This window comes from Barbus barbus (genome assembly GCF_936440315.1).
Source record: "Barbus barbus genome assembly, chromosome: 29".
NCBI classification, from domain to species: domain Eukaryota; kingdom Metazoa; phylum Chordata; class Actinopteri; order Cypriniformes; family Cyprinidae; genus Barbus; species Barbus barbus.
In genome coordinates this window covers 27,513,791-27,540,549 of record NC_136757.1, presented here as the reverse complement: position 1 = coordinate 27,540,549, position 26,759 = coordinate 27,513,791, and the positions used below count along the sequence as shown (strand labels likewise).

Here is a 26,759-nt window from a genome sequence, read left to right as displayed (position 1 = left end):
CGCAGTACACAAGAAACTGTGCAGATAAGTCAAATTTTATGTGTGTATATATTCTATTCTTTAAAAAACTTGCACTCCATTCATTTACTAACTGCTTGTTTTCTTAAAAAACAAAACAAAAACTAACACTAGCTTCTCTGTTCTTTTTGTATTCTATCTATCTGTGTTCTTTTTATTTATTATATAATTTAAAAACAACAACCTTGCTTTGTGTACTGCGTTAGGGTGAGACTTGTTATAGCACTTGCATATCATTGCTCTTTTGTTGATATTGATTGCTTCCATTGTCCTCGTTTGTAAGTTGTTTTGGATAAAAGCATCTGCTAAATGACTATATATATAATAATATATATATATATAGCCACACGGGGGCGCAAGGTGACCTTCAAAAACAACTATAGTAAATGTAGTTTTATTATCAGGGTTCACCTTCTTTCTTAAAAACTGAGAGGCTTTCTAAATGCAATCATGATAAGCATCAGTCTTCATTTTAAAATAAGTTATTTATTTATAAAGCATTCTCTGTAATGCCAATAAAATCACATAAATTAGTTAAATATAATAAGTTAAATCCAGTGGCATGACATTAAACATGAACACTTTGTAATGGTGCTTTATTCACATCATACACAAATGTTTTTAAATTTAATTTTTTTTTTAATTCCAAGAATGGATTGAAAGAGTAATGTTAATGTGTTTCCTCAATAAATATCTAAAATCTGATCATTAAGGACAGATTTGAACCCATCTCAAGAGCTGTATATAAAACAGCATGTGGCATGTTTTGAGTAGGTTTTCTTGCCTCAGGCTTTGCTTGTTGCAACAACCTGTAACTCAATACAGCATACTAATATAACAACTGAACTGAGACCTGTTTGCATTACAAATAATGGCATTAAATCCATTACACAAGACCATCATACTACTTCATGAATTCCAATCACCTTCTGAGTCTATGAACATGTTAAAAATGAGGCTGTCAAGTCATTTTGACGTGGCAGACATCAGCGGCGCTGCAGGAAAACCAGGTTCAAAGCGCTGTCAGATCAGCCCGTCCCCGCCGCTCAGTCATCAAAGTCAGGGATGTCATCGTAGGAGTAACCGCGATAACCCTTGGAGGCGTAATAGGCGATGCGCAGGTGGTAAAACCCAGGAAGAAAGACCAGGATTCCAATAACCAGGACTGGGATGGTGCGATCGCGGTGCTGTGAGTGACAGAAAGACAGAAATGTTGACTTTAAGAGCTCGCCGGGTCAGATGTGTGCACAGCCCATTAATAACTGTCAAAAATATGTGTTTTCTGAGGACCTCAAAGTCTGTCATACACTGATCAATCTATAGGGTATTTTGAATCTACACCTTTTTTTTTTCAAGTGACCTTTTAAATGTTACCTAATTCAGACCATTTGTTAATGCATCAATTTATTCATTTTAATAGATTTTTATAGTGCACAATTATGACTAATGTTGAGTTAAAAATCACATAAATTCCAATCTGACTATGCAAACGGATCAAAAATATAAGTAAATAAATACAATTGTGTTCAAGTGGCCCTTTAAATATGACCATATGAGTATTTTTACCATATGAGTATATGAGATATGAGTATTTTTGCATTAATTTCAAAATTTGAATAGATTCTTTATAGTGCACAAATATGACATATCAAGTTAAATAAAAAAAATAAATAAATAAAAAAAAATCACACACACATATATATATATATATATATATATATATTCTTTTTAAATCATTCAAAAGTAACTGTTTAAATCATTCAAAAATGCCACTATAAAAATATCAGATAAATACTGTGTCTGTGTTATTTCCAAATATGAAAGCGGCCAAGATCAGAATTTTAAAAAGTGTTTAATTGCCAAAAATAAGTGTTTTCTGAGGACCTCAAAGTCTGTCATCAACTGATCAATCTATAGTGCAAAGGGTATTTTGTATTATTATTAAATATATGTATTTTTTTATTCAAGTGGCCCATTTCAGAATATTTAGTATTTTAATGAATCTATTACAAATGAATTTATTTTAATTTATTCTTTATAACACACAACTCTGACAAATGGCAAGTTAAATTCATTACAAAAATCAAATACATATCAGGGTTATTTGCAAATATGAAAATATGCAAATATTTTTTATAATCTAATTTTCTGCTCAAATATATATATATTTTATATATAATTCAGAGTATTGGTATTTTAATGCATCGATTTCTTAATTTTTTTTATAGTGCACAATTATGATGAACGTCAAATTAAAAATCACAAATTCCAACCTGAATATTCAAACGTTATTACAAAATTTAGATATGTATCAAGGTTATTTCTAGATATGAAAGCGGCCCAGATGGGAGGTTAAAATGGTCTTTTTTTGTCACATTGTCATCCATATTACAATTAAACTTTTGAGGCACATTATACTGCAGTGTGAATGTAGTAGGAAAATAATAAATACTGGTAGACTGAATGAAAGTGCTTGCTTGGATTAGGTTTCCATTAGCTGGACTAAGTGAAGAAATAGGGCAGGCCGCAGACAGAGGGGTTTCTTACGAGCACCGTTACTAAATCTTGCTGGAGGATTAACCTCCACATCAGGTGTACAGTACAGTAATCTCACCACATTCAGCCACGCACTAAATCACTTCCAGAACTTCAATGCAGGATGATAAACTGACCGACTCAATATGATGGTAATGCATTTAGCTGTAAAAGCTGAAAGACTAGAGGAACTGTGCTTCTCATATTGACTGATTCATTTCATTAAGCCTCCTCAAATCATTAGTATTTACTAGATAAAGATTTTTTTTTAAATAATTTTGAATCAAGACATTTTATATTAGAACAATAAAGCAGCAATAGCATAAACTGTATATTCACTTTTAGAAATTGCCACATTTTCAGGCCTACATAAAGTTGAAACAAATTACTTAATTAAAATTGTATTTCATTTTAATTAATCAAAAATAATTTTAAGATGAAGCTCTAAAATTACCAGTGTTATATTAATATCATACTATTAGTTTTATTTATATTATGAATTAGTTTTTTTTAATTTTTCCATTTTCTATTTTCATTTTAATTTTACTTAAAGTTTTAGTAACTCTAGTAACATTTGTAAAAGTTTTAGTTTAAACATACGTTAGTTTTTAGTTATTTTAATACATCAAGTTGAATGAAAATGAGACATGTTGCCTTAAACTGAAATATAATTTAATATATGAATAAAAAGTTTATTTTATTTCAAGTCACTGTTTTTTTAATGCATTTACTTTTAGTTCACTGTAATAACCCTGGAAATTGATTATTAAAATAAAAATCGTAATAAAAATTAATTAAAGCTATATAAAAATGTTAATAAAACTGAAAAAAAAAAACAATTACAACCACATAGCTTAGATTAAAATTAAAATAGAAATATAAAAGCTAATTAAATATAGTAATAAATACTATAACAATAGTATATAAATAATACTAATACCGCTGCCTTGCCTGTAAAACACTGTAAAAAGAAAGTTGAGCAAATTTAAAAGTTTAAGGCATCCAGCTTCAGCAGATTTTTGAGTTCTCTCAACTTTGTTTTATAAACTTATTTTCCTCTGTTGTTCCTATAACTTTCTATAAAGCATGCAACTGCAGTTGATAGTTTGACAGACTGCAGAAAACATTGCTTTACATTCAAGACATGCATTTATGATGAGGCTGTTAGGATTATGTAAATCATAAACATAAAACAACAGACCAATGAAATGAAACTAATGCACGAGGAATGTGTCTAGAAATCTGAATGCAAAGCTAATAATGGCACAATCTGTAAAGGCAGAACATGAAAGCAATGCATGGAGCTGTAATAATGTGCAATGGCACTCACATCATTAACTTCAAAGTATCCTGCTAACAGGAGGGATCCGATGATGATCAGAATGGAGCCGATGAGGAAGAGAACGGTTGCCAGGGCGATCGCTTTATAAGGGACTTTAGGTGGACTTTTCTTAAACTGAGAAGAGAGAGAACATTGCTCAATATTACAATGCATTCATGCAGAAGTTTTAACTACAGGGAAATAAATGATAAATGAATTTGATATTTCGCATTTATAAATATTAAATCAGATTTAGACTTTCATTCCTACCACCATTAGAATTTTAAACAGAACTTTTAGATGAATTTTATAGGAGTTGTGTGGGTTGCATCAGTAATATTTAGATTTTATTGTTGTTGCGTGGTTTTTGTATTGTTTGTTAAACCTTTGTCTAAAGAGGATAGACAAAGTTTTTTGAATCTGAATTTATATTTATAATATTATAATTTATATGTCATCATATTACATTTATATGTAATAAATATTTAAATTTATAAACAAATTAGGTATGTTACATGCGAGTTACATATGTTGTTATTGTTAACTATGAAAAATGGTTTTCATTAATTGAAATAAAGCTGAAAATAAGTTGTTATTAATATTAACGTGATAAATATTTAAATTCACAAACATAATACATAATATTTGTAACACACACACACAACTTAGACATATAAATAAAGAGATAGATATGCATTAATCCCTGGAAATGACAAATATGAAAGTGATTTGCATATTTAAGTGCTTTTTTCGTCTCACCTGGAGATCAATGTATCCATCATCATCACTGGCTAGTTTGGAGTACCTGACTCCACTGTTTATAGTGTTTCGAGCTGGCATCTTCTCTTGAGTTTCTTCACTCTGATACTTCAATACGTCATCATTAACGCAAGAAAGAATGACGTATACACATTATATATGTTATCTGTTACTGACCTACTAAATCAGGTCGAACATTCACTAATAGCAATGCACTACTGCATGTAGAAAAAATATTTAAATGTTTAATTATGTCAACATAAACATGTTTTGCTTGCTATATTACCATGCACGTGATATTTCAGCCTCAGAATAGTCTTGTGGCAATTTTCCTGAAGTACAAGTCACACTGAAAATGATTTTAGTTTCCGTTTTTAACGCATTTAAGTAATTTTAAACTAGTATTAATTAAAAACGTCATTATAGGTCAGTTTACATGAGATTATGTTTATAAACGTAATGCTTCCGGATATAACACAAGCACAAACTGCGCATGCGCTTTAGTTCATGAGACATAACCACACGAGGGAGCTCTGTCATAGAAAAACATGCATTTCTCGATTACCACCTGTCTTTGGTAAATGAGTTTTATTAAATATATACAGTGGAATTAAGGCGAGACACTGCAGGCGAATAGGGTAAAAAAATAACTAATAGTTATCACCTTACTTACCTAGTTGATTGATTACATTGATAATTGCAAATATTTTTTGTATTACAAGCTTTCTAAAATGTTAGGTTTAAATATGCAAATTATGCATTATTTAATGAAATATGCGCTAATTTGCATACATTTCTAGAACAAGAATCTAAACACTGGATGAAGTTGGTTTCAAAATTCTTATTTCATTTTATTGATATATTAGAGTTTTTTACAGAGGGAAATCTCATTTTGTCACTCCATAATTCAGAAAATACTTAGAACAGACAAAAAACAACACATTTTCAAAATTTTGGGGGGAATAAAATGTTTTATATAATCAAGCAAATTATATATGAACAAATCCCTCTGTAAAAACCTTCAGGATATAGACAGGAATAAAGATGTAAAGTTTGGTGCTACTGGAGATATATGGCTCAGTGTAGGAGAGAAAACTCATTTTGAGAAAACGGCCTTTACAAATATGTATTGTAATTGAAATCTATTGACACAAATAGATAAAGTGCTATAAAAGAAAAGTCTTTTGGATGTTTTCTTTCCACTAGTCTGAAAAAATACTTTATAAAAAACAAAAATGTCAAATTTGACAGGTGCATGAAAAAACTGTGTTTATGCCTGCAGTGTCTCCCCTTAAACAAAGAATCATTTACATTTACATTTATTCATTTAGCTGACGCTTTTATCCAAAGCGACTTACAATTGCTATATATGTCAGAGGTCGCACGCCTCTGGAGCAACTAGGGGTTAAGTGTCTTGAATGTGAAAGATTATTTAGTGGAACTAAGAACAGAAAATCAGAAAATTAGGCTTTATGTGTGAGGTATAAAAAGAAGCGTCTAGATGTAAGTGATAGAATGTACATCACCCATGACCAACACATATCTATAATCCCATAAATATTGCAAAATGCAGTGAATAACTTTTTAATTACTACAATGAATATGAATTCGTCCAATTATTATATTTTTTAATTCAAATTCATTCAAGATAAATGTTGAAACTAACATGTAAAGTCACATATTTTTCATAAATATTGCAAGTAAATCGTTTTGATTTTGTAGAAAATATTGATTGAAAAAACAGTTTATGTTTTTCTACAAAAAGCTACAGGATGTGGGCCTAGGTGTGATCTTTTTCTAAGAAAGAAACTTGTTAAGAAAGTTAATGTAACTCTTGAAGCTTGTCTGCAAGGTCACACTTTTCATATAGATAGAGATGAGTATGACTTTGAATATCTGTCTCTGTTTCTGAATGCTGTCAAATCAATAGAAACACTCATCACTGCATTTCATCACTGAATGATGATCAGGCTGCTTTGCTTGAAAGACATTTTACAACAGCAAATGTGTCTATTGTTTTTCCCCTGGATGTTTGCTCATCTCTGTTGAAGGTTAAAAAGTGGCATTGATTGGAAAGCAGAGAAATGACTCATGTTGAGGTCAGTTTGAACAGCCAACATAATCTCATGATGTACAGCCCGCAGTAAACAACTAAAAAAAAAATAGTGTCCATCCTCCATCTAACGAGCTCAGCTAATTAGCAATTTTGAAATAATTAGATCCCTTATGAACAAAAAGATCCAGCGGCATTGCATGTTTATTGCTGGAGACAATTTTGAGAAAGCAACGGCTACCGTTCCATCTGATTTGTTTCTTTGTCTATTTATCTTGTCTTCAAGAACAGGTGTTTTTCAAGACCGTCTAGAGAAAAGTAGTGTAAAAAAATGTACAAATAAATAATAGAAATAAGATTTAACAATTTTTTTATAAAAATGTATTCAAATAAATAAATAATACAGTAATACAGCAGAAAAATAGTATTCTATTACAAAAAATTATAAATGCATATGATATGTAACAAACTCTGTAATCATGCATGCATAAAAGAAATGTTTAGAGAAAAATGTGAACAAATTTAAAAGTAAATAATATTAAAAATAAGATCAAATAAATAAATAATAAAATAAAAAATCAGTCAGTGATACGCTATTGATCAAAATGACTAAATACTAAGATAATAAAAAACATTGATAATGATTATTAACCTGTTGGGTTGCAAGTTTGTTCATTATTTTATCAAAAAGAACGCAAAATGCGCATAAATGGTCTACAACAAACTCTATAATCATGCATAGTTATGATTACAAATAGAAAAGTTTAGAGAAAAAACAAAAAAATTACAAATAAATAACAAGAACAAAAATCAGTAATAAAATTATGTTACTTAAGATTTGATTATAAGATGATTAAAGAATAAAGATTAAATTATAGATTGACAACTGTTATAAAACATTGATTCTTAACTGTTGGGTTGCAACTCAATTTGATTAACAAGAATTATAAATGCACAATAGAGTGCAAAAAACTCTATAATCATTGCATGGTTATGATTGCAAAAAGAAAGGAAAATAGTAAATAATAAAACAAAAAATCTGTGATAAAAATTTATTTAAATAAATAAGATATGATTATTATAAGATGATTATTAAAGATTAACAACTATTCTAGAACAGAGATTCTTAACAGGTGGGTTGCAAGTTTGTTCCTTATTTTATCAAAAATAATTATAAATGCAAATCAAATCAATCAAAGTCAATATTATTTGTATAGTGCTTTTAACAATGCAAATTGCGTCAAAGCAGCTTTACATCGGCTTGATATAAAGCTGGGTGGCTTTATATCAGCTTTACAGTATTTAGACGGGGAATAGTTTGTCTAAATAGTGTCATTCTCCTCTGGACAGACAAAATCAGCAGTTTAAATCTAGCCTAAAGCAGAGTCAGATTGTGCAAAGGACTCATCTGGTTCCTGTGGTCTTGTCCCGATGGCCGTCTTGGAGACAGGGTCTTCACTGGGGATCAGTCTCTGGGGCTCATCTAGGTGTCCTGGCTGTAGAGGTCATCTCTAGGTGCTGATCCATCATCTGATCTGGATACAGTCTGGATCTGAGTGGCTACGGTGACCTCGGAATAAGAAAGAAACAGACTAATATTAGCGAAGATGCCATTCTTCTAACAATGTAACAAGTACATCAGGTGTTTTGGGAAGTGTTCCCGTTTCCGGTTGACCTAATTAATGCAGCCTAACAATCCTTTAACGGATTTGAATTATAGAAATGTGATAGTGTATAATGTGTACGCCAGGTTAAAGAGATGGGTCTTTAATCTAGATTTAAACTGACAGAGTGTGTCTGCTTCCCGAACAGTGTTAGGTAGATTGTTCCAGAGTTTTGGTGCTAAATAGGAAAACGATCTCCCGCCCGCAGTTGATTTTGATATTCTAGGCATTATCAAATGGCCAGAGATTTGAGATCGCAGCGGATGTGAAGGACTATAGTGTGATAAGAGCTCGCTCAAATACTGAGGTGCCAAACCATTCAGGGCTTTATAGGTAATTAGCAAGATCTTAAAATGTATACGATGTTTAATAGGGAGTCAGTGCAGTGTTGACAGAACCGGACTAATGTGGTCATATTTCCTGGTTCTAGTAAGAACTAGCTGCTGCATTTTGAACCAGCTGGAGTTTGTTTATTAAAAAGTGCAGAGCAACCAACCAATAAAGCATTACAATAATAGCCTCAAGGTCATGAATGCATGAATTAACATTTCTGAATTTGACATTGAGAGCATAGGCCGTAATTTAGATTTATTTTTAAGATGGAAAAATGCAGTTTTACAAATGCTAGAAACATGTTTTTCGAAGGAAAGATTGCTATCACAAAGTATGCCTAGGTTCCTAACTGATGACGAAGAATTTACAGAGCAGCCATCAAGTATTAGACAGTGATCTAGGTATTAACACCTCTGTTTTTTCAGAATTTAGCAGTAAGAAATTGCTAGTCATCCAGTTTTTGATAACAACTATACATTCTGTTAGTTATGCAAATTGGTAAATTTCATCAGGTCGCAAAGAAATATAGAGCTGGGTATCATCAGCATAACAGTGAAAGCTAACACAATGTTTCCTAATGATATCTCCCAAGGGTAACATATAAAGCGTGAAAAGTAAGGGGCCATGTACTGTGCCTTGAGGTACTCCATACTGCACTTGTGATTGATATGATACCTCTTCATTTACTGCCACAAATTGATGGCGGTCAGATAAGTACGATAAATAGAGTGCAACAAACTCTATAATTGTGCATAGTTCTAATGCCAAAATGCATCTAAGAGGTACAGAGAAAATAAATTGTTGTTAACGTAAAAAAGATGTTCATCCAATAAAGCCTGGCAGTAATTGCTAGGTAGAATCTTGTCAAATTATGAAAAAGTCAAATAGCACTGAATTAAATTCAGCTTCACTTGCAACGAGCATAAACTTGGTTTGTGTCGACCACAGTGTGTTCTGTGCTGTGAATTATTGCCTGCCAAGAGCACGAAACCATGGAAATTTAATTTTAACATTGTAGTACCCAGTTGATATATAAAAACCAAAACCAGTTGAGAGCCACCAGTCTAGACAGTGAGGGATAAAGGCTGATCCGACACGTTTACAGCCTCCGTTCTCTTATTTTGCTCTCTTTTAGATGGATTAAGCGGATTGGTTCCAGGACAGAGATGTACAGCTGCTCTTAGACAGACCATTTCATAACACACAACATCAGCAATGAGTTTGGTAATGGCCCCACTCAGCATTAATTACGTCATCTAGCTGCTGGCTTCACCTCACCATCACCCTGAAACGCTCCACTGCACCATCAAACAGCAGAAGGGTAAAAAAGGTTCACTTTCACAACAAGAGTCAATATATGGATCGTGATGTGGATGGTGGGCTTATTTAAAGTCTGGGAGATGGGGATCGATTCAGACGCTGGACCACTGATCCATCACATCTTTCACTGTGGGCGCTGTCTGTGGTCTGGGCTTTGATGTCAAGTCTATTGTCTTGACCACATTTTACAGACCAGCGAGTATTTGTTTAACATTTGGAGTCGGGGTTGTGTTGAATTAACATTGACCAGACCAAGCCTGCAAGCTAGGAATGGAATCTAAAACACTAGAGTAATTAAACCTTATTATGAAACAGCTATTTTTGGGCCTGGGTTCCGGTTGCACTAAAATACACTATACAGTCAAAGGAACTCTACCTTCTAGCAGAAAGATATGCTGTTTTGGTACCATGTCAAGAAACAATTTTCACTAGTAAAATTAACAATTGACTACAAAGAAATGGCAAGTAACACATTGAATAATATGCAAAAGTTTAGAAAAACTGAAAGTAGAAAGACTGAAATATTATTTTCTTGTAAAACGTACTCTATAATTTAAGAAAGCTTATTCTTATTAAGAAAGCCCTTAGAATTCTGAAAAAGCTAAAGATATAGAAGTGCAAGATCATGAATTCTGAGGAAAAAAGTCAGATTTGTTATATATAAACTTGGAATTGCCTGAAAAAAAAAAAAAGTCAGAATTGTGAGATAAAAACATATTATTTTTAATTCAGTGCTGAAACAAACAAGCAAATAAACTAACTCAATTGTGACATGTAAAATTTTTGTGGTTTTACTGCGGTCTCCTGCTTTAAGCCCTCATGATTATAGCTCCTGTGATAAGCATCACTTAATTATCTAAGGGGTCGATTGAAAGCACAGGGCTGACAAAACGTCTCGGTTACGTACGTAACCCTCGTTCCCTGATGGAGGGAACGGAGACGTTATGTCGTGACGACATTAGGGGATTTACTTGAGAGCCCCGACTGCCTCTGATAAGAGAAAACGCCAATGAAATTTGGCTAGTGGATTTTGCATACCTGAGCCACTCCCCGTGCATACGGGTATAAAAGGGCGACAGGTGCATCCACTCATCAGGTTTTCCGCTGAGGAGCCGAGAACGTGTCCCTGGCAACCAGCGATGGTTCAAGATTGTGGCATGGGGACATAACGTCTCCGTTCCCTCCATCAGGGAACGAGGGTTACGTACGTAACCGAGACGTTCCCTATCTGTCGGTCACTACGAGTTATGTCGTGACGACATTAGGGGTCTATGGAAAGCGCCACAACCTGAACCCCGTCACGACCTTGTGGCATGCAGATGTTGACAAGCTAGCGCGTGACAGACAAATGCGATGCGAAGGTCGCAACCTTCCCGTCGCCCCAGCGCAAATTCGCTAACCTTGGTGCCCGCAGGGACCACTGAGTACATTGCTGCTGGAGATAGCCAAGCCGCTGTTCCTTTCCCCAGAAATCGGAAGGGATTTCGACCTTCTATGAAAGACTGCTTCAAGTCTTTCCTGTTTGTTGCTACAGCCCGGCAGTAACGACGGGGAAGCGAGCCTTCCGGAGAAGGGCGCTACGGAGGCCACACCCTGCCCGAAGGGAGGTAACGTGTGGAGACACTGGTATGGACTGGCCCAAGCCTGGGGCAGTGCTACATACGCCTGGACCCTGGGGCAGATCCTACCTAGGAGAAGGGAGGAAGGCTGCCAGCAGGGTCTGACAGAGCTCTGTCAAAGGGAAGACACGGGTTTACCGTGAGGGAAACCGTACCGTGGATGAATACACATGTGGGATCACCCGAAGGGAATCAGGCCACACGGGCACCTAGCCGAGTACAGGGGCTGACCGGAGACCCGGGCAAGCTAACACCGGTACTGGGCCTGGCGTCAGACTGCTCCGCCCAGCCTGACTGCCGGGGGTGCTGGAGGAACTCCGCCAGGGTTCGCCGTCCGGGGAACTAACTGGAGGAGAGAATAGGCGCTCGTATCCCCGGGTAAGGGGGAATGGCGCAGCAAGCGTGACACCGGCCAACTCTTCCCGCCACTTACCTGTTACCCAACACACGGGAAGAGACTGGCTCAACGCGGAGACTGTAAAATCTCGCGAAGGTGTTCGGTGTCGCCCAGCCCGCAGCTCTACAGATGTCTGCCAAAGAGGCGCCGTGCGCCAGCGCATAGGAGGAGGCAACACTCCGTGTGGAGTGAGCCCTCACCCCGAGGGGGCACGGCTCGCCTTGGGATTGGTACGTCAAGGCGATGGCATCCACTATCCAGTGGGCCAACCTCTGCTTGGAGACAGCCTTCCCTTTCTGCTGACCTCCGTGGCAGACAAAGAGCTGCTCAGAGCTTCTGAAGCTCCGGGTGCGGTCCACGTATATGCGCAGCGCTCTTACGGGACACAGCAACGCCAAGGCTGGGTCTGCCTCCTCCGAGGGCAGTGCTTGCAGGTTCACCACCTGATCGCGGAAAGGCGTGGTGGGAACCTTAGGCACGTATCCAGGCCGGGGTCTCAGGACAACGTGAGAGTAGGCCGGCCCAAACACAAGGCACTCTTCGCTTACCGAAAATGCTTGAAGGTCCCCGACCCTCTTGATGGGAGTGAGCGCGGTCAGGAGCGCTGTCTTGGCCGACAGGAATTTCAGCTCGACTGAGTCCAGCGGCTCAAAGGGACCTCTCTGAAGTCCAGCCAGGACAATAGAGAGATCCCAGGAGGGCATCAGGGGTGGCCTAGGAGGATTTAACCTTCTGGCACCCCTCAGGAACCTCACGATGAGATCGTGCTTCCCCAGGGACCGGCCGTCCACTGCATCGTGATGGGCCGCAATAGCAGCCACGTACACTTTCAAGGTGGAGGGCGACAGCCCGCGCTCCAACCTCTCTTGCAGGAAAGAAAGCACCACTCCAATCGTGCATCTTCGGGGGTCCTCCCGCCGAGAAGAACACCAGTCCGCGAACAGACTCCACTTCAGCCTGTGGCAGGCCACTCAAGTCTGCCGCGTCCCATCCAGGAGCCGCACATGGCGGTTCCACAGAGCCGGACGCGGGTGCCGTATGGTGCCGAGCCCCTGAGAAAGAAGGTCCTTCCTCAGAGGGATGCGCCAGGGAGGGGCTGTCGCGAGGAGGGTGAGTTCCGGAAATCAGGTCCGGGTGGGCCAATATGGCGCAACCAACAAGACCTGCTCCTCGTCCTCCCTGACCTTGCACAGTGTCTGTGCGATCACGCTCACTGGGGGAAACGCATACTTGCGCAGAGCCCGAGGCCAGCTGTGTGCCAGTGCGTCCGTGCTGGGGGGGGGCCTCGGCCAGGGGGAATACAGCTGGCAGTGGGAGGACTTGCGGGAAGCAAACAGGTCTACCTGAGCTTCCCCGAATCGACTCCAAATCAGCCAGATCGTCTCGGGATGGAGTCGCCATTCTCCGGGGAAGTGAGCTGTCGTGAGAGCGCGTCGGCTGCACGATTGAGCTCCCCCGGAATGTGGACGGCGCGCAGCGATTTGAGCTGTGACTGACTCCAGAGGAGGAGATGGCGGGCGAGCTGTGACATGCGGCGTGATCGTAGACCTCCCTGCCGGTTGATGTACGAAACAGCCGCAGTGTTGTCCGTGCGGACCAACACGTGCTGGCCTAGGAGCAGTGGCCGGAACTGCTTTAAGGCCAGATGCACTGCCAACAGCTCTAGGCAGTTGAAGTGCCAAAGCAGTCGAGGCCCCATCCAGAGCCCCGAGGCTGCCTGCCCGTTGCATATAGCGCCCCAGCCCATGCTGGAGGCATCTGTTGTGACAACAACATGCCGGGACACTTGTCCTAAGGGCACCCCGGCCCGGCAAAACCCCACCCCACCCCGGCAAAAGATGCTCTATTGGGTTGAGATCTGGTGACTGTGGGGGCCATTTTAGTACAGTGAACTCATTGTCATGTTCAAGAAACCAATTTGAAATGATTCGAGCTTTGTGACATGGTGCATTATCCTGCTGGAAGTAGCCATCAGAGGACGGGTACATGGTGGTCATAAAGGGATGGACATGGTCAGAAACAATGCTCAGGTAGGCCGTGGCATTTAAACAATGCCCAATTGGCACTAAGGGGCCTAAAGTGTGCCAAGAAAACATCCCCCACACCATTACACCACCACCACCAGCCTGCACAGTGGTAACAAGGCATGATGGATCCATGTTCTCATTCTGTTTACGCCAAATTCTGACTCTACCATCTGAATGTCTCAACAGAAATCGAGACTCATCAGACCAGGCAACATTTTTCCAGTCTTCAAACGCCCAATTTTGGTGAGCTCGTGCAAATTGTAGCCTCTTTTTCCTATTTGTAGTGGAGATGAGTGGTACCCGGTGGGGTCTTCTGCTGTTGTAGCCCATCCGCCTCAAGGTTGTGCGTGTTGTGGCTTCACAAATGCTTTGCTGCATACCTCGGTTGTAACGAGTGGTTATTTCAGTCAAAGTTGCTCTTCTATCAGCTTGAATCAGTCAGCCCATTCTCCTCTGACCTCTAGCATCAACAAGGCATTTTCGCCCACAGGACTGCCGCATACTGGATGTTTTTCCCTTTTCACACCATTCTTTGTAAACCCTAGAAATGGTTGTGCGTGAAAATCCCAGTAACTGAGCAGATTGTGAAATACTCAGACCGGCCCGTCTGGCACCAACAACCATGCCACGCTCAAAATGGCTTAAATCACCTTTCTTTCCCATTCTGACATTCAGTTTGGAGTTCAGGAGATTGTCTTGACCAGGACCACACCCTTAAATGCATTGAAGCAACTGCCATGTGATTGGTTGATTAGATAATTGCATTAATGAGAAATTGAACAGGTGTTCCTAATAATCCTTTAGGTGAGTGTGTATATATATATATATATATATATATATATATATATATATATATATATATATTAGTCAGATTATATATTATTTTACTCCACACAGTCTGATCCATTTAATTTTCACACCGAAGGGGAATGAGAATAGCATTCAGAGTAAGTAATGAGTATTTGGCTGCATTCTGTAACGTGTAGATCATTTTTTCTCAGGATCTTGGCTGCAGAGTTGAGGGCATGATTTAATATATGAAGTGATTTCATTTTAAAGAGGTTGTGTCATAATTTAGAAAATATCTGCATAAATACGTGCTTAGAAAGATGGTTAGTGCTCTGTAAATATTGTTTAAAAAAACAATGCATTATACAGGGTCCCCAAAAGTATTTGTGTCACAGAGAAATGTCAGAATGGCATTGCATTAGGTGACAAAATACTAAAGCAAGTGTCATTTATTGTAAAGAAAGATATAGAAAAGGAATTTGTGACTTGTAATGTGTGAACTTGAGAAAAACTGACAAAAAATTAATTAACAGATACTGAGAAGATACTTCTGCAGCGTTTTGCTTTCATAGTTTATTATCCAATGCGATGGCATTCAAACATGAAGTGTGACTTAAGTGTCCAAATACATTTTTGACACCCTGTATATTTCCAGTGAGTGTAAAAAACAGGAATATGCTTAGCATCAATTCATCCAACATACTTTATTACTCCAGAAAGGTAAACACCGTGCATCTCGGCATCTCTGGCCAGGTTATGACTTGTATTTGTGTTTGTTTGTGTATGTGTGTGCATGAGTATGTTTGTGTATTTGTGGGACTCAATGAATGTGTGTATATGTCTGTGTTCTCTGTAATAACCTGAAAGTGTCCTGAGTTCTTGGTAGGTGGGTAAAAAGCAATAAAAACAACAGCAAAGTTAATCTCAGGGTCCACTAACCCTGTTGTTGAATAATTGATGCAGTCCGAGCTGATAAAGGGAAACACTCGGAGACCCTCAAACCCACTGAGACCACCTGAGAATGTGTGCTGGTCACCTGGACAGATGTAACTCACTGAACTCCATTAGAAATCATTGACTGGAACATTATAGAAAGACTTATAGAAATATAAAATATAGAAAACGTAAACTCCATTAACAACTCTAAAAAACTGTAAAAGCATTAATGTTTTTGAAAGACTTCTATGCTCACCAAGGCTGCATTTATTTGATCTAAAATACAGGAAAAATATGACATATTACAATTTAAAATAACTCTTTTCCTTTTGAATATATTTTAAAATGTCATTTATTCCTGTGATGCAAAGCTGAATTTTCAGCATCATTACTCTTCAGTGTCACATGATCCTTCAGAAATCATTCTAATATGCGACCCTGGATGACAAAACCAGTCATAAGGGTCAATTTTTTTAAATTGAGATTTATACAGGATCTGAAAGCTGATTAAATAACTTTCCATTGCTGTATGGTTTGTTAGGATAGGATATAATATTTGGCCGAGATACAACTATTTGAAAATCTGGAATCTGAGTGTGCAAAAAAATCGAAATATTGAGAAAATCGCCTTTAAAATTGTCCGAATTAAGTTCTTAGCAATGCATATTACTAATCAAAAATTAAATTTGGATATATTTGCAGTAGAAAATTTACAAAATATCTTCATGGAACATGATCTTTACTTAATATCCTTATGATTTTTGGCATAAAAGAAAAATGGATATTTTTGACCCATGCAGTGTATTTTTGTATTTTGTACGATTGCTACAAATATACCTGTGCTACTTATGACTGATTTTGTGCTCCAGGGTCACATATGCTGATTTGCTGCTCAAGCAACATTTATTATTATCAATGTTGAAAACATTCGTGCCGCTTTAATATTTTTGTGAAAACCATGACACATTTGTCCAGGATATTTTGATGAATAGGAAGTTCAAAAGAACAACTTTTTTTTTGTACAAGTTGTTTTTTTTGTAACAATATGTTACTGTTAGTGTGTGTATGTTTTATATTTTATATGTGTGTATATGTGTATATTTTAAGTTTATACAGTATGTATGTAAACACACACACACACACACACACACACACACGTATAATTTAAATAATTTGATCTGTAAAGTTATCTAATTGGCCATTCAATTTCTTTATTTAACAGGACTATACTTTTCCAGGTGGAAACACTAAGAGATCAATAAAAAAAATAAATAAATCCCACTGGCGCATATTGAAGGAGGGACTGGAGCCACATCCACAGACTAGATTATCACCAAGACTGGCATCTTGGACTGGTTAGCAATCCCGTAGAAATGCCCTAGAAAGCAGCACCCAGAACACTTTAATATGACAGCAACAGGTTGCATGAACAAACACCACACACATCTTCTTAGAAAAATGTAAAAATGAGGTGTTCTTAACTGATGTCAGGGTTTTGAGTGGTGGTGATATTTTTAGTCTGTAATCTAAGTGTATATAGGGCCCACATCAGCAGGGATCCCACACCAATTTCATGAATTTAATTGGTTGGTAGAGCAAATGCAAATAGCTTGAGTGCGATTCCTCTAGAGCTTGTAAAAGATGCAGTTTACGATAGCTTTAAAACCTGATTTGCTTCTTTAGCGGTGTGGCGGATGACAGACTCTCCTTCCATGAGCAGCCTTGTTATCATACTGCGTTCTAATAAGGCAGCGTCGTTGTTTGCTATCTTGTTTCCAATATGACGTCTTGCTGATAAAAGTGATTCTGAAACAAACTCCGGTACGAGAGGGCAGATTGTTGTTTTTGTAAAGTAGTTCATAATTGATGGGCTGCTTTGATTTGATTTGTAGCCTGATGGATTTATCTGAAGTAATTGTGGTCATTAGGGAGAGCGCAGTTTAAAAGCAGCGGACGGTCGACTGGTGGAGTACTTTGATATTTTATGTCAGAGAAATAAATGAATATAAACACATACACACACACACACACACACACACATTCCCACCGGGGGCTTAACTGTGAGGTGTGGGGCTGTAAGCGCTATCCAGAGTTCAGTAATTAAGTCTGAGTTCATTGCGAGACAGCAAAGAGAATGCTGCAGTGAGAAATGAAAATGAAGGGGATGGAGTGGAAAGGGCTTTAGGCAAGCTGTTAGATGTAAACCCTCTTCTGATAGATTTGTGACACTCAAAGATACTTCATTAAAGACTTCCATGGGAATATAAAAAAACACAAAGAATTTCTCAGTTGTGTCTCCTAGATTTCTGCTAAAGTCTCCTGCTTCCAGCTAACAGGGAACGTTTTTTAAACGTTATAAGAATGTTAGGACAGAACATCTAAAAGTCATGTTTGATGTATGATGTTTTTTGTGCTTGAACGTTCTAAGAAATGTTTAGAAATTTGAATTGCAAAAATTGGACATTTTAACGTTTTTAGAATTTTTTATTTTTATTTAAAAAAAGAGAACATTGTATTTTGGGTGAAAATAAAGTTAGAAGAAGGCTGTAAAAGCGTTTTTGTAACTCTTAAATAGTATTATGATCTACAAAAAACCTGGAAAGTTCAATATTCTTAGAATATTAAAAATAGTGTTCTATTCTGCATGAAAATAAAGTTAGTAGAACACAGTATGAAATGTTTTTGTATCCTTTAAATAACGTTATAATCACAAAAAAATGTTCTTAGAATATTAAAAGTAACATTCAAATAACGCCATATTTTGGGTGGAAAAAAAAGTTGGTAGAATGCTGTAAAAAAGTTTTTGTAACTTTTAAACAACATGTAATTAAATATTTTAGAAACATTTCTAAGCACTAGTGTTTTTATAACCTAAATTCGGTAGATGTTTCTCTCAAGAAATAGGTCTTGTTAATTGCATAATCTTTTCTTTCAAATGATCTCAGCTATGTCTCAAATTGTCCTTACATTTACATTTATGCATTTAGCAGACGCTTTTATCCAAAGCGACTTACATTGCATTCAAGTTACAGTTTTTACATTTTATCAGCTCTTGCGTTCCCTGGGAATCGAACCCATGACCTTGGCGTTGCTAGCGCCATGCTCTAATATTTGAGCTACAGGAAGGCTCCTTAGAATTGCCAAGATACCAATCTGCATTTAAAAGTCAAAGATCTCAAAATAAACAAACATTTCTTGTCAAATTCAAATTCAAAGATGATTTGATCTGTTCTATCCACATTTCTTTAACTATATACAAATCAATTTCTACCTTTGTCAAGTCACCTTTATTTATATATAGCGCTTTTTTAACAATAAAGATGTCAAGATTTTGTCTTTACAAGAGTTTTAAGAGAAACGTAGGAAAGAAAGTTGATGCTCAAATAAAACCACATTACATCTCTTTATTACTGCCTTTCATGGAAACTTAAGTGATTAATTTCCGTTATTTTAGTTAAAACACATGTGGTTATTTATAGGTGCATTAATGACATCAAACCAACTGTAAGGATGTTGTATGGGATTTAATGTGTGCATGTGTGTTTGCTTAGCTATAGTTAGAGACTAACTATTGTTAGAGCAAATATATTGACTTTTTCTTATTTTAAATTACAATATTTAATTATTGAATAGAATAAAATAGAATTTTAAATATATATATTTATTTTTTATTTCAATGCAACACATTTGTTTTTATGGTAAAAAAAAAAAGTCTATTGTATGTCCACATATTGAGAGCTGCAGCAGTGTGTGTGTGTGTGTGTGTGTGTGATACATAAGTTTACACAGCTGTGACTTTGAACTCCCATTCTCTTTCTCTCTCTTCAAACCGCTGCCCTGCAGGTCACATATATTTTTCAGGGGTCATCACACTGGCTCATGTTCCTGCTGCTCTCATTTACTGGGTTCACTGGTATCATTTTGAATTATATTCAAATTCAAATCTTTTCACCTTAAAATACTTCCTTTTATCTTTTAACAAGTAGAGACAAAGTGACTGGTACTTTGACCTTGTGAAGAGTGACTCTGTGATGCTTTCAAAACATTGATCTGTTTGTTTGAGTGGCCCCGGCATGCTGAATTCTGGTGGACAGGGACAGAGTGGAAGGAAAAACATTATGGAAATGATCATTACAATGTGTGCTAGACATCAGATGATATTATGCAACATCTCATGCATTGTGCACTCATACAACTAGTGTATAACAAAAGCTTATTTAATTGGTACCAGACTGAAAAGAGCAGTTTGCAGTTCAAAAAGTCCCCTCTGAGGATCACGTGAGGCTTTCATGAGCCAAGACGCACATTAGCTGAGCTCCGTGTATATAACCCGTCTGTAGCAGTTCTTAACTCACTTACTATTGGACCAGACAATATTATCAGAAGACTACAAGATACGCAAAAATAGGCGGCAGTGTACCCCTCATGTGGAACTGAAAAAAACAGTGTACCCCTGTATGTACCCCTCATATGGAACTGAAAGACCATTGGCTCATTCTACTTCCAAGATGTCATTGACAGAGTTAATGGGGTATTCAGTGAGGGGCTGCTCATAAAATGACTTTGGGATGGTAGTAACTTGTGAACCAGTGTCCAATAAACAATGACACTTTTCACCAGTTATGCTGATCTCTGCAATGCATCTAGCTCCAATAAAAGCCAAGTCAAGTCAATATTATTTGTATAGCGCTTTTAACGATGCAAATTGTGTCAAAGCAATGTCCACTTTGTTTTCTGATCGAATTTGGGAGACAATCACATCATCCTCGAAGAGCCCAGATCATCGGATGATCCATTTGAAATTGCTGCATGGACTTTGTCTGTCCCCTTTGGTGCGCTTCTGTGTGCATGTATTTGCTCCCCCAAATTGCAGTCGTTTTGTTTCTTCTCTTTGATGTGTAGTTTTTGTATTCATGTATGCTATTATTATTATTATTATTATTTTCTTTTCATGTACTTGAGTTTGCCTTTAAAAAAATAAAAAAATAAATTGTTCACAAAAAAAGTCCCCACTGGAACATCTCGAGGTTCAAAGTTTCTGTTTTCATCTGAGAGAGTGGTTTATTGATCATTTGAGGAATACAGCTCTATTTTGAGGATGCACACAGTGACATGGGTCAAAGGTGTGTGTTTGTGTGTTGTTCTGCTGATGAGAGCTGTAATTGGCTCTCTGAGCTACAGACATCATTTCTGGACATTACACACGCTGAAATTCACTCAACCGGGACTCTCTCAGACATCGTAATGTTTAATCTGATCTGTTGCAATCTGAGGAGACATAATACACTAACGACTGAGAATCACTTCATCAGTAAGAGTTAGGGAATTAGGGGAGCCGGGACTAGTTGTCACATTGAGAAGTTGTCATAAGATAATATTTTTGTAAGACAATAAATATAGATTAGTATATTAAAAAAACTATATTTTATTTGTCTGTATATATATATATATATATATATATATATGTATATGTACAGTATATGGATGCGGTAAGTTAACTATTTTCACTATTTCATAAAATGTTATATACTTCACAATTGTTTTTTTCTTAGCTTTTTTTGTAATGAAAACTATAAGGTTTGTTGTTGCAAATACCATTCTTTAGGAACTATGAGATGTTTTGGTTAGCTGTATTTTTTTTCTGTTTCATAAAATGTTATGCACCTCAAAATGGTTTTGCATGAAGAATTTATTGGTAGGCTATTATAGTCTAGAATTTAAAAGGAATAATTCACCCAAAAATAAGAATACCATTTACATCATTCACCATTTAAATTATTATTTTTATTTATTTAATTTTTTTGGGGGGGGTGAATTAAATATAAATATAAATATGTTGTCTTGTTTACTGTATTTTGTATTTCATTCTTTAGACAGCAGGCTCCTGTTGTCACAGGAGCCAGCTGTCTAAAGAATAAAATTCAAAATACAGTAAATAATTAAGTGAACTCTTCTTTTTTTTTGTCCTTGGAATGGTGGAAATGTGCAATACAGCTTTGTTTTGTAGTGAAGACTTCAAGGTTTGTTTTTAATAGTAAAAACCTTGACAACTAACCCCTTCCTCCAATATTATCATGTATACTGTTTTGCATTTATTATTATAATTATTTAGTTATTTAGCAGACGCTTTTATCCAAAGCGACTTACAAATGAGGACAACAGAAGCAATCAATTGTAGTATTAAAACAACTAAAAACAGATCCAAAACTAAAGGCTAAAACTTTATAAATACTACCTATACACATTTTAAAAATAAAGAAATTAAATAAAAATTACAAATGCGTACAATTTTTTTTCAAAAGTTAACATTTAAATGAAAAACAAAAAATAAAGCTAAAAACAATTCAAAATAAAGGACAAAATGTATAAGAGTATAATAATGATTCTAACATAACACTAAGCCAAACACCAAAAAACAAAATGGACAACCACACACACATATATATACATACACATTTATAAATTCAATATATATATATATATATTATTTCATTTCCATTTAGTTTGTTGAATTATTAAAATAACTCAAATTAAATAAAACTAAAACTTAATAAAAGACCTCTAGACATAATAAATTCAAACAAAATTTAACTAAAATAAAAAAATAACAAATACAAATCAAACAACAGTAGTTTATCAGTAATCCTTAAAAATAACTCTGCCAAAACACACATGCTGAAAAGCCACAACTTACACATAGTAAGAAATGGTTTCTGAAACAGAAGTGAAACAAGTAGTAGGAAAGAGCAGAAATAAAAAGCGATACGTATTAATTAATTTAATGTAAGATGACACTTCTGTTGCAAAACAATGCTAAATGTATATTTATCCAGGCAATTGACTGTTGAAAAGGGATCATTTGTGAGTGTACGTCTGAGTGAGAATGTTTTGTCTGCATGTTAAGGGGCACTATGCGAAATGTCTCCGCGAGAGAGGAGAATTCATTAATTTGCTCAGCAGCATTTGCAGGACGCCATTGACTTTGCATGCTTTTCCATTCATTAACTTTTAACAGTCAAATGACCCTGAAATTGATTTTCATTTCTCTTGGAAACCCTTTGAAGTTTCTGCCTTCGCCGGCTCTTGCGAGAAGACACCTCAACCTTGTGTAATTGCTCATCTGACAAGCATCTCAGGAGTGGATATTTCTGGAGACAAGGAGAGCTTGTATTCATGCACATGCACACTCAACATCTCCTGCCTGTTGCTCTTCTGCCCGCATTCTCCACCAAATAAATGAACTCTAAAATATCTAGGAGGAACTAGGGGATGTGTCTTGGTGATTTTTATAATTTTACATTTTTGCTCAGTACTGTAACCACCATAGATATGGGGGGTTGGGGGGGGGGGGGGGGGTGTCATTTCTTCTCTCTAGAAATGGCCAAATTGTCCCCCCAATATTTGGAATTCTTGCATTGCTCTTCTGCACTCCATCATACAGTGCACTGTTGTTAGGATGACAAAAAGGTTTAAGAGTTTGATTTTTAGGCTGGTCTACCTCAGCGATCTAACAGCCCTCTTCAATGTCAAACTGATTAGATGGCCAATCAAATTAAAGTAGGCAGGGTTTATGGTTCACCGAAGCAGAGCAGGAATTTCAATGCAAAGTACCAGTTTAACATTAGAGAACAAAATAAGATTGAAGTAGCGAAGCATTTAATATTTGACTGTTTTATGACAGAAATGATAAATGGCTGGCAGTAATATCCATTGATGCAAACTATTTGACTTTTGTTTCTCAAATTTAACTGGTTTGAATAAAAAATATAGTAGGCCTATAATTTACGTACGAAATGTGATGAAGACAAGAAATGTTCTGTTTTTCTCATGCAATCCAAATAAGATTGAATGTGTGCATATTTTAAAATACTATTTGCAAATGGTTCAAAATGATTACTTACCAACTAGAATTAGACCTAGAATTTCCTTCACTGTTCTGTTTCATTGTACTTTGTAAAACAAATTGGCCTCCCTTAATGTTCAAGACTTGGTTTTGCTGTTTCATAAAATATAAATATACTTCATAATTGTTTTATGTACTTGTTTAATGGCTGATAATGGCTTTAATATATTTTAGGAAAGGAACAATCAAGACACCTCAACCTTGGATAATTGCTCATCTCACAATCATCTCAGGAGTGGATATTCCTGGAGACAAGGTGAGCGTGAATTCATGCACATGCACACTCAACATCTCCTGCCTGTTGCTTTCCCGCCACATTCTCCACCGAGTAAATGCTTTGCTGCTGGGGACGTGTCTTGCTGATTTTTCATTTTTGCTTACAGCTGTAACCATCATAGACATTGACAACTATTAGAAATTGCCAAATTCTTATTATTTGAAATTCTTGCATAAAATGTACTTCATAACTGTTCTTCATAATAACCTATAATGCATTTTGAAGGAACAATCAAGACACCTCAGCCTCAGATAATTGCTCATCTGACAAGCATCTCAGGAGTGGATATTTCTGGAGACAAGGTGAGCGTGTATTCATGCACATGCACACTCAACATCTCCTGCCTGCATTCTCCACCAAATAAATGAACTCTATCTAGGAGACACTAGCTGCTGGGGATGTGTCTTGCTGATTTTTCTCACTTGGCAATGTGCAGGATTTCTGTAGGGCTTCGTAAACTAAACAATACTGAGCTGGAGAAGCCCCCAAAAGAACAGCCCTCAATCTGCAGAGGTCAGTCAGGACACAGTTTCATTACAACATTGTAGGAAAAGTAAAGGTCCTGTTACGGCTCATCAGTGATCCATGCTATTTCACCATGTTTTGGAGAAAACGCCTCCAGTTTTTATAGTTATGTCAGCACAGTGGAGGAATAATTCACACTAAAAATGAAAATTCAGTCATGCCGTTCCAAACTAATTTGACTTTCTTTCTGCTGTGAAACACAAAAGGATAAATTCTTTATCCTCATACTGCTCTTTTGACAAAAGTTAATGTTTAAAAAAATTACATGCTTAGGTACAATAAAAGCAGCCAATACACTGTAAAAAGTATTTTACGATTATTATTACTATTTGCTTCAGAATTTCATGTTTAATTTAATGCGTTGTCTTGCTGTTTACGTGATTAACTGTGAAATTTACTGGCAGAAATTTACTGGAGTAAAAATTGTCTACACGCAATTTTTTTTGTAATTTGTGAATGTTCCTTAAATAATTTGCAAGGTAAGCCAATTTATTTATTAGAGTGATGTTTTGATATTTCTATAATACTGTTTATTTACTGTTTGATGTTTCATAAAATGTAAATGTATTTCATAATAGTTTTACATAATAAGCCATTTAATAGCCTATAATGCATTTTAAAGGAACAATTCCCCCAAAATGAAACATTATCAAAATTTGCTGATGTCGTTCCAATCCTGCATGAGTTTCTATACGGTGAACCAATCCTTTAAATAAAAATCTCTATATTTAAAAACTTATATATCAAACAGAAGGTGCCTATTGTGAAAATGTACCCCATATGGTGTGACAAATTTCTTCACAGTAATTTACTATGAACTGCATATTAAGTTACTTAAGACCTTTTTCAGTAGTTTTGGGAACAATCTGGTGGGCATTTTGTGTCTTGTTGGAAAATTAAAACCTTTTTTCTTATTTAGCAGAATAAATAAGGCTTTATTAAATACAAATAAATAAATAAATCCTTTTTCACACAAAGCAGTCATATGACTTCCGAAGACTTGGAATATAGTGATAAGTTGTACAGATTTTTTTATTTTTTATTTGTTTGGACAACCTGAGGTTGAGCAAATTATTAAATGTTTATTTTTTTGCCTAAAATATTCCTGTAATATTCTCTCTAAACCCCATTTGAAACCTTATATCCATGCCTGCTGATGATACCGGTCCGCATGTTTCGAAATCCAGACCCATGACATTTATTCAAATCACTCCACGCCGAAGCGATACGTTTGGTTCTTGCTATCTTTTGCTCGACTGCTCGAATGAATCAAGCACCATCCTTGATGGATATCCGTGCGGATTGGGATGTGTGGGTGGGGGCATCGATTGTACCGCGGCCCCCGACTGCAATCATTTTCTTAAGATGCATGCCGCCCTCCCTCTCCTCTCATATCTAAAGCTATTCCTGATCAGTGATTTAGCAGATAAATGCAACTTAAGAGTTGTCATGGTGATTTAGACTCGGGAGGTGGGGATAAGACGGTGCTTTCCTGAGGCAGAGGAGGGTGAGACAGAGACAAAGACAAAGAGAAGGATGAGAGATGCCGAGCGCGAGAAAGAGAACACGGAATACCTCTGCCGGGGGGCATGATAATGTGTAGAAACCCACTTGATTAGTTTGTGCTTCCCTCTAAAACGAAACCGCAAGACAAATAGTGATAGCACATTAGGGCTGTGGACCATAGAGTGAGAATGGGATTGTGTGTGCGACTTGAAAAGCAGTGAAAAGGACGGCGGGAATGACTTGACAGGAAGACAAGAGAGCCTTTGGCTTGGATAAATAGATGGCGTCTAATAAAGTGCTTTTGAATAAGTCCCGTCACCTTTAGTGTCACATTTGTTAAAGACGCTTCAAGTGGCTTGACCTGAATGGATATGGAGTGTGCCGTTCAACTATAACAAATACATACAGTATGAGAGTCTCTGATAATGGGACAATCTGACCCCGTCAAATATCAAACTGACACCTGAGATCCAGAGCGTTTGGGCTTGCGTCTTCTTCTGCTCTTTTGATTTATACGTAAACAAACATCTTCAAAGATTCACTGTCATCTAATGTAAATCATCCCAAGGGCAGTCGATAAATAACAAGGAAAAATACGGACAAATATAGCCCTGAACCAAACCCTGCAAAAGACAAACCCAATAGAGCCTGTCAATCCAATCATAGCCTGACCTGAGCTTTAGAAAGTCTGACTCGACTCTCCTGGGATTGACTGTGATAAAGGAGGAAGGTGAAATCATATGAAGGAAAAGAAAACACATAGAAGGTTTGTTCCAA

The 26,759-nt window shown here is 36.7% G+C and overlaps 2 protein-coding genes across 6 annotated transcripts in view; one reads left to right on the top strand and one right to left on the bottom strand.

The window, feature by feature from the left end:
• Nucleotides 1–492: 492 nt before the first annotated feature.
• On the bottom strand, nucleotides 493–5,124 carry LOC306849032 (transmembrane protein 230-like). Its single transcript, XM_079383883.1, has 4 exons — nucleotides 4,920–5,124; nucleotides 4,634–4,741; nucleotides 3,884–4,009; nucleotides 493–1,205 (listed from the first exon to the last, which is right to left on the bottom strand). Exons 1-4 carry the CDS (start codon nucleotides 4,920–4,922, stop codon nucleotides 1,065–1,067), a joined length of 378 nt encoding a protein of 125 aa, XP_079240009.1. The 5' UTR covers nucleotides 4,923–5,124; the 3' UTR covers nucleotides 493–1,064.
• A 16,615-nt stretch (nucleotides 5,125–21,739) lies between these two features.
• Nucleotides 21,740–26,759, top strand: part of LOC306849426 (alpha-1A adrenergic receptor-like) — a 32,220-nt gene continuing 27,200 nt past the window's right edge. For 4 of the 5 annotated variants that reach the window (XM_079384436.1, XM_079384435.1, XM_079384433.1 and 1 more), the window contains exons 1-3: nucleotides 21,740–21,791; nucleotides 23,849–23,930; nucleotides 24,177–24,253. The gene's annotated coding sequence lies outside the window, so the exon portion shown is untranslated. Of the gene's footprint in view, nucleotides 23,051–23,848; nucleotides 23,931–24,176; nucleotides 24,254–26,759 lie in introns of all 5 variants that reach the window. The other variant, XM_079384434.1, reaches the window with a different exon arrangement.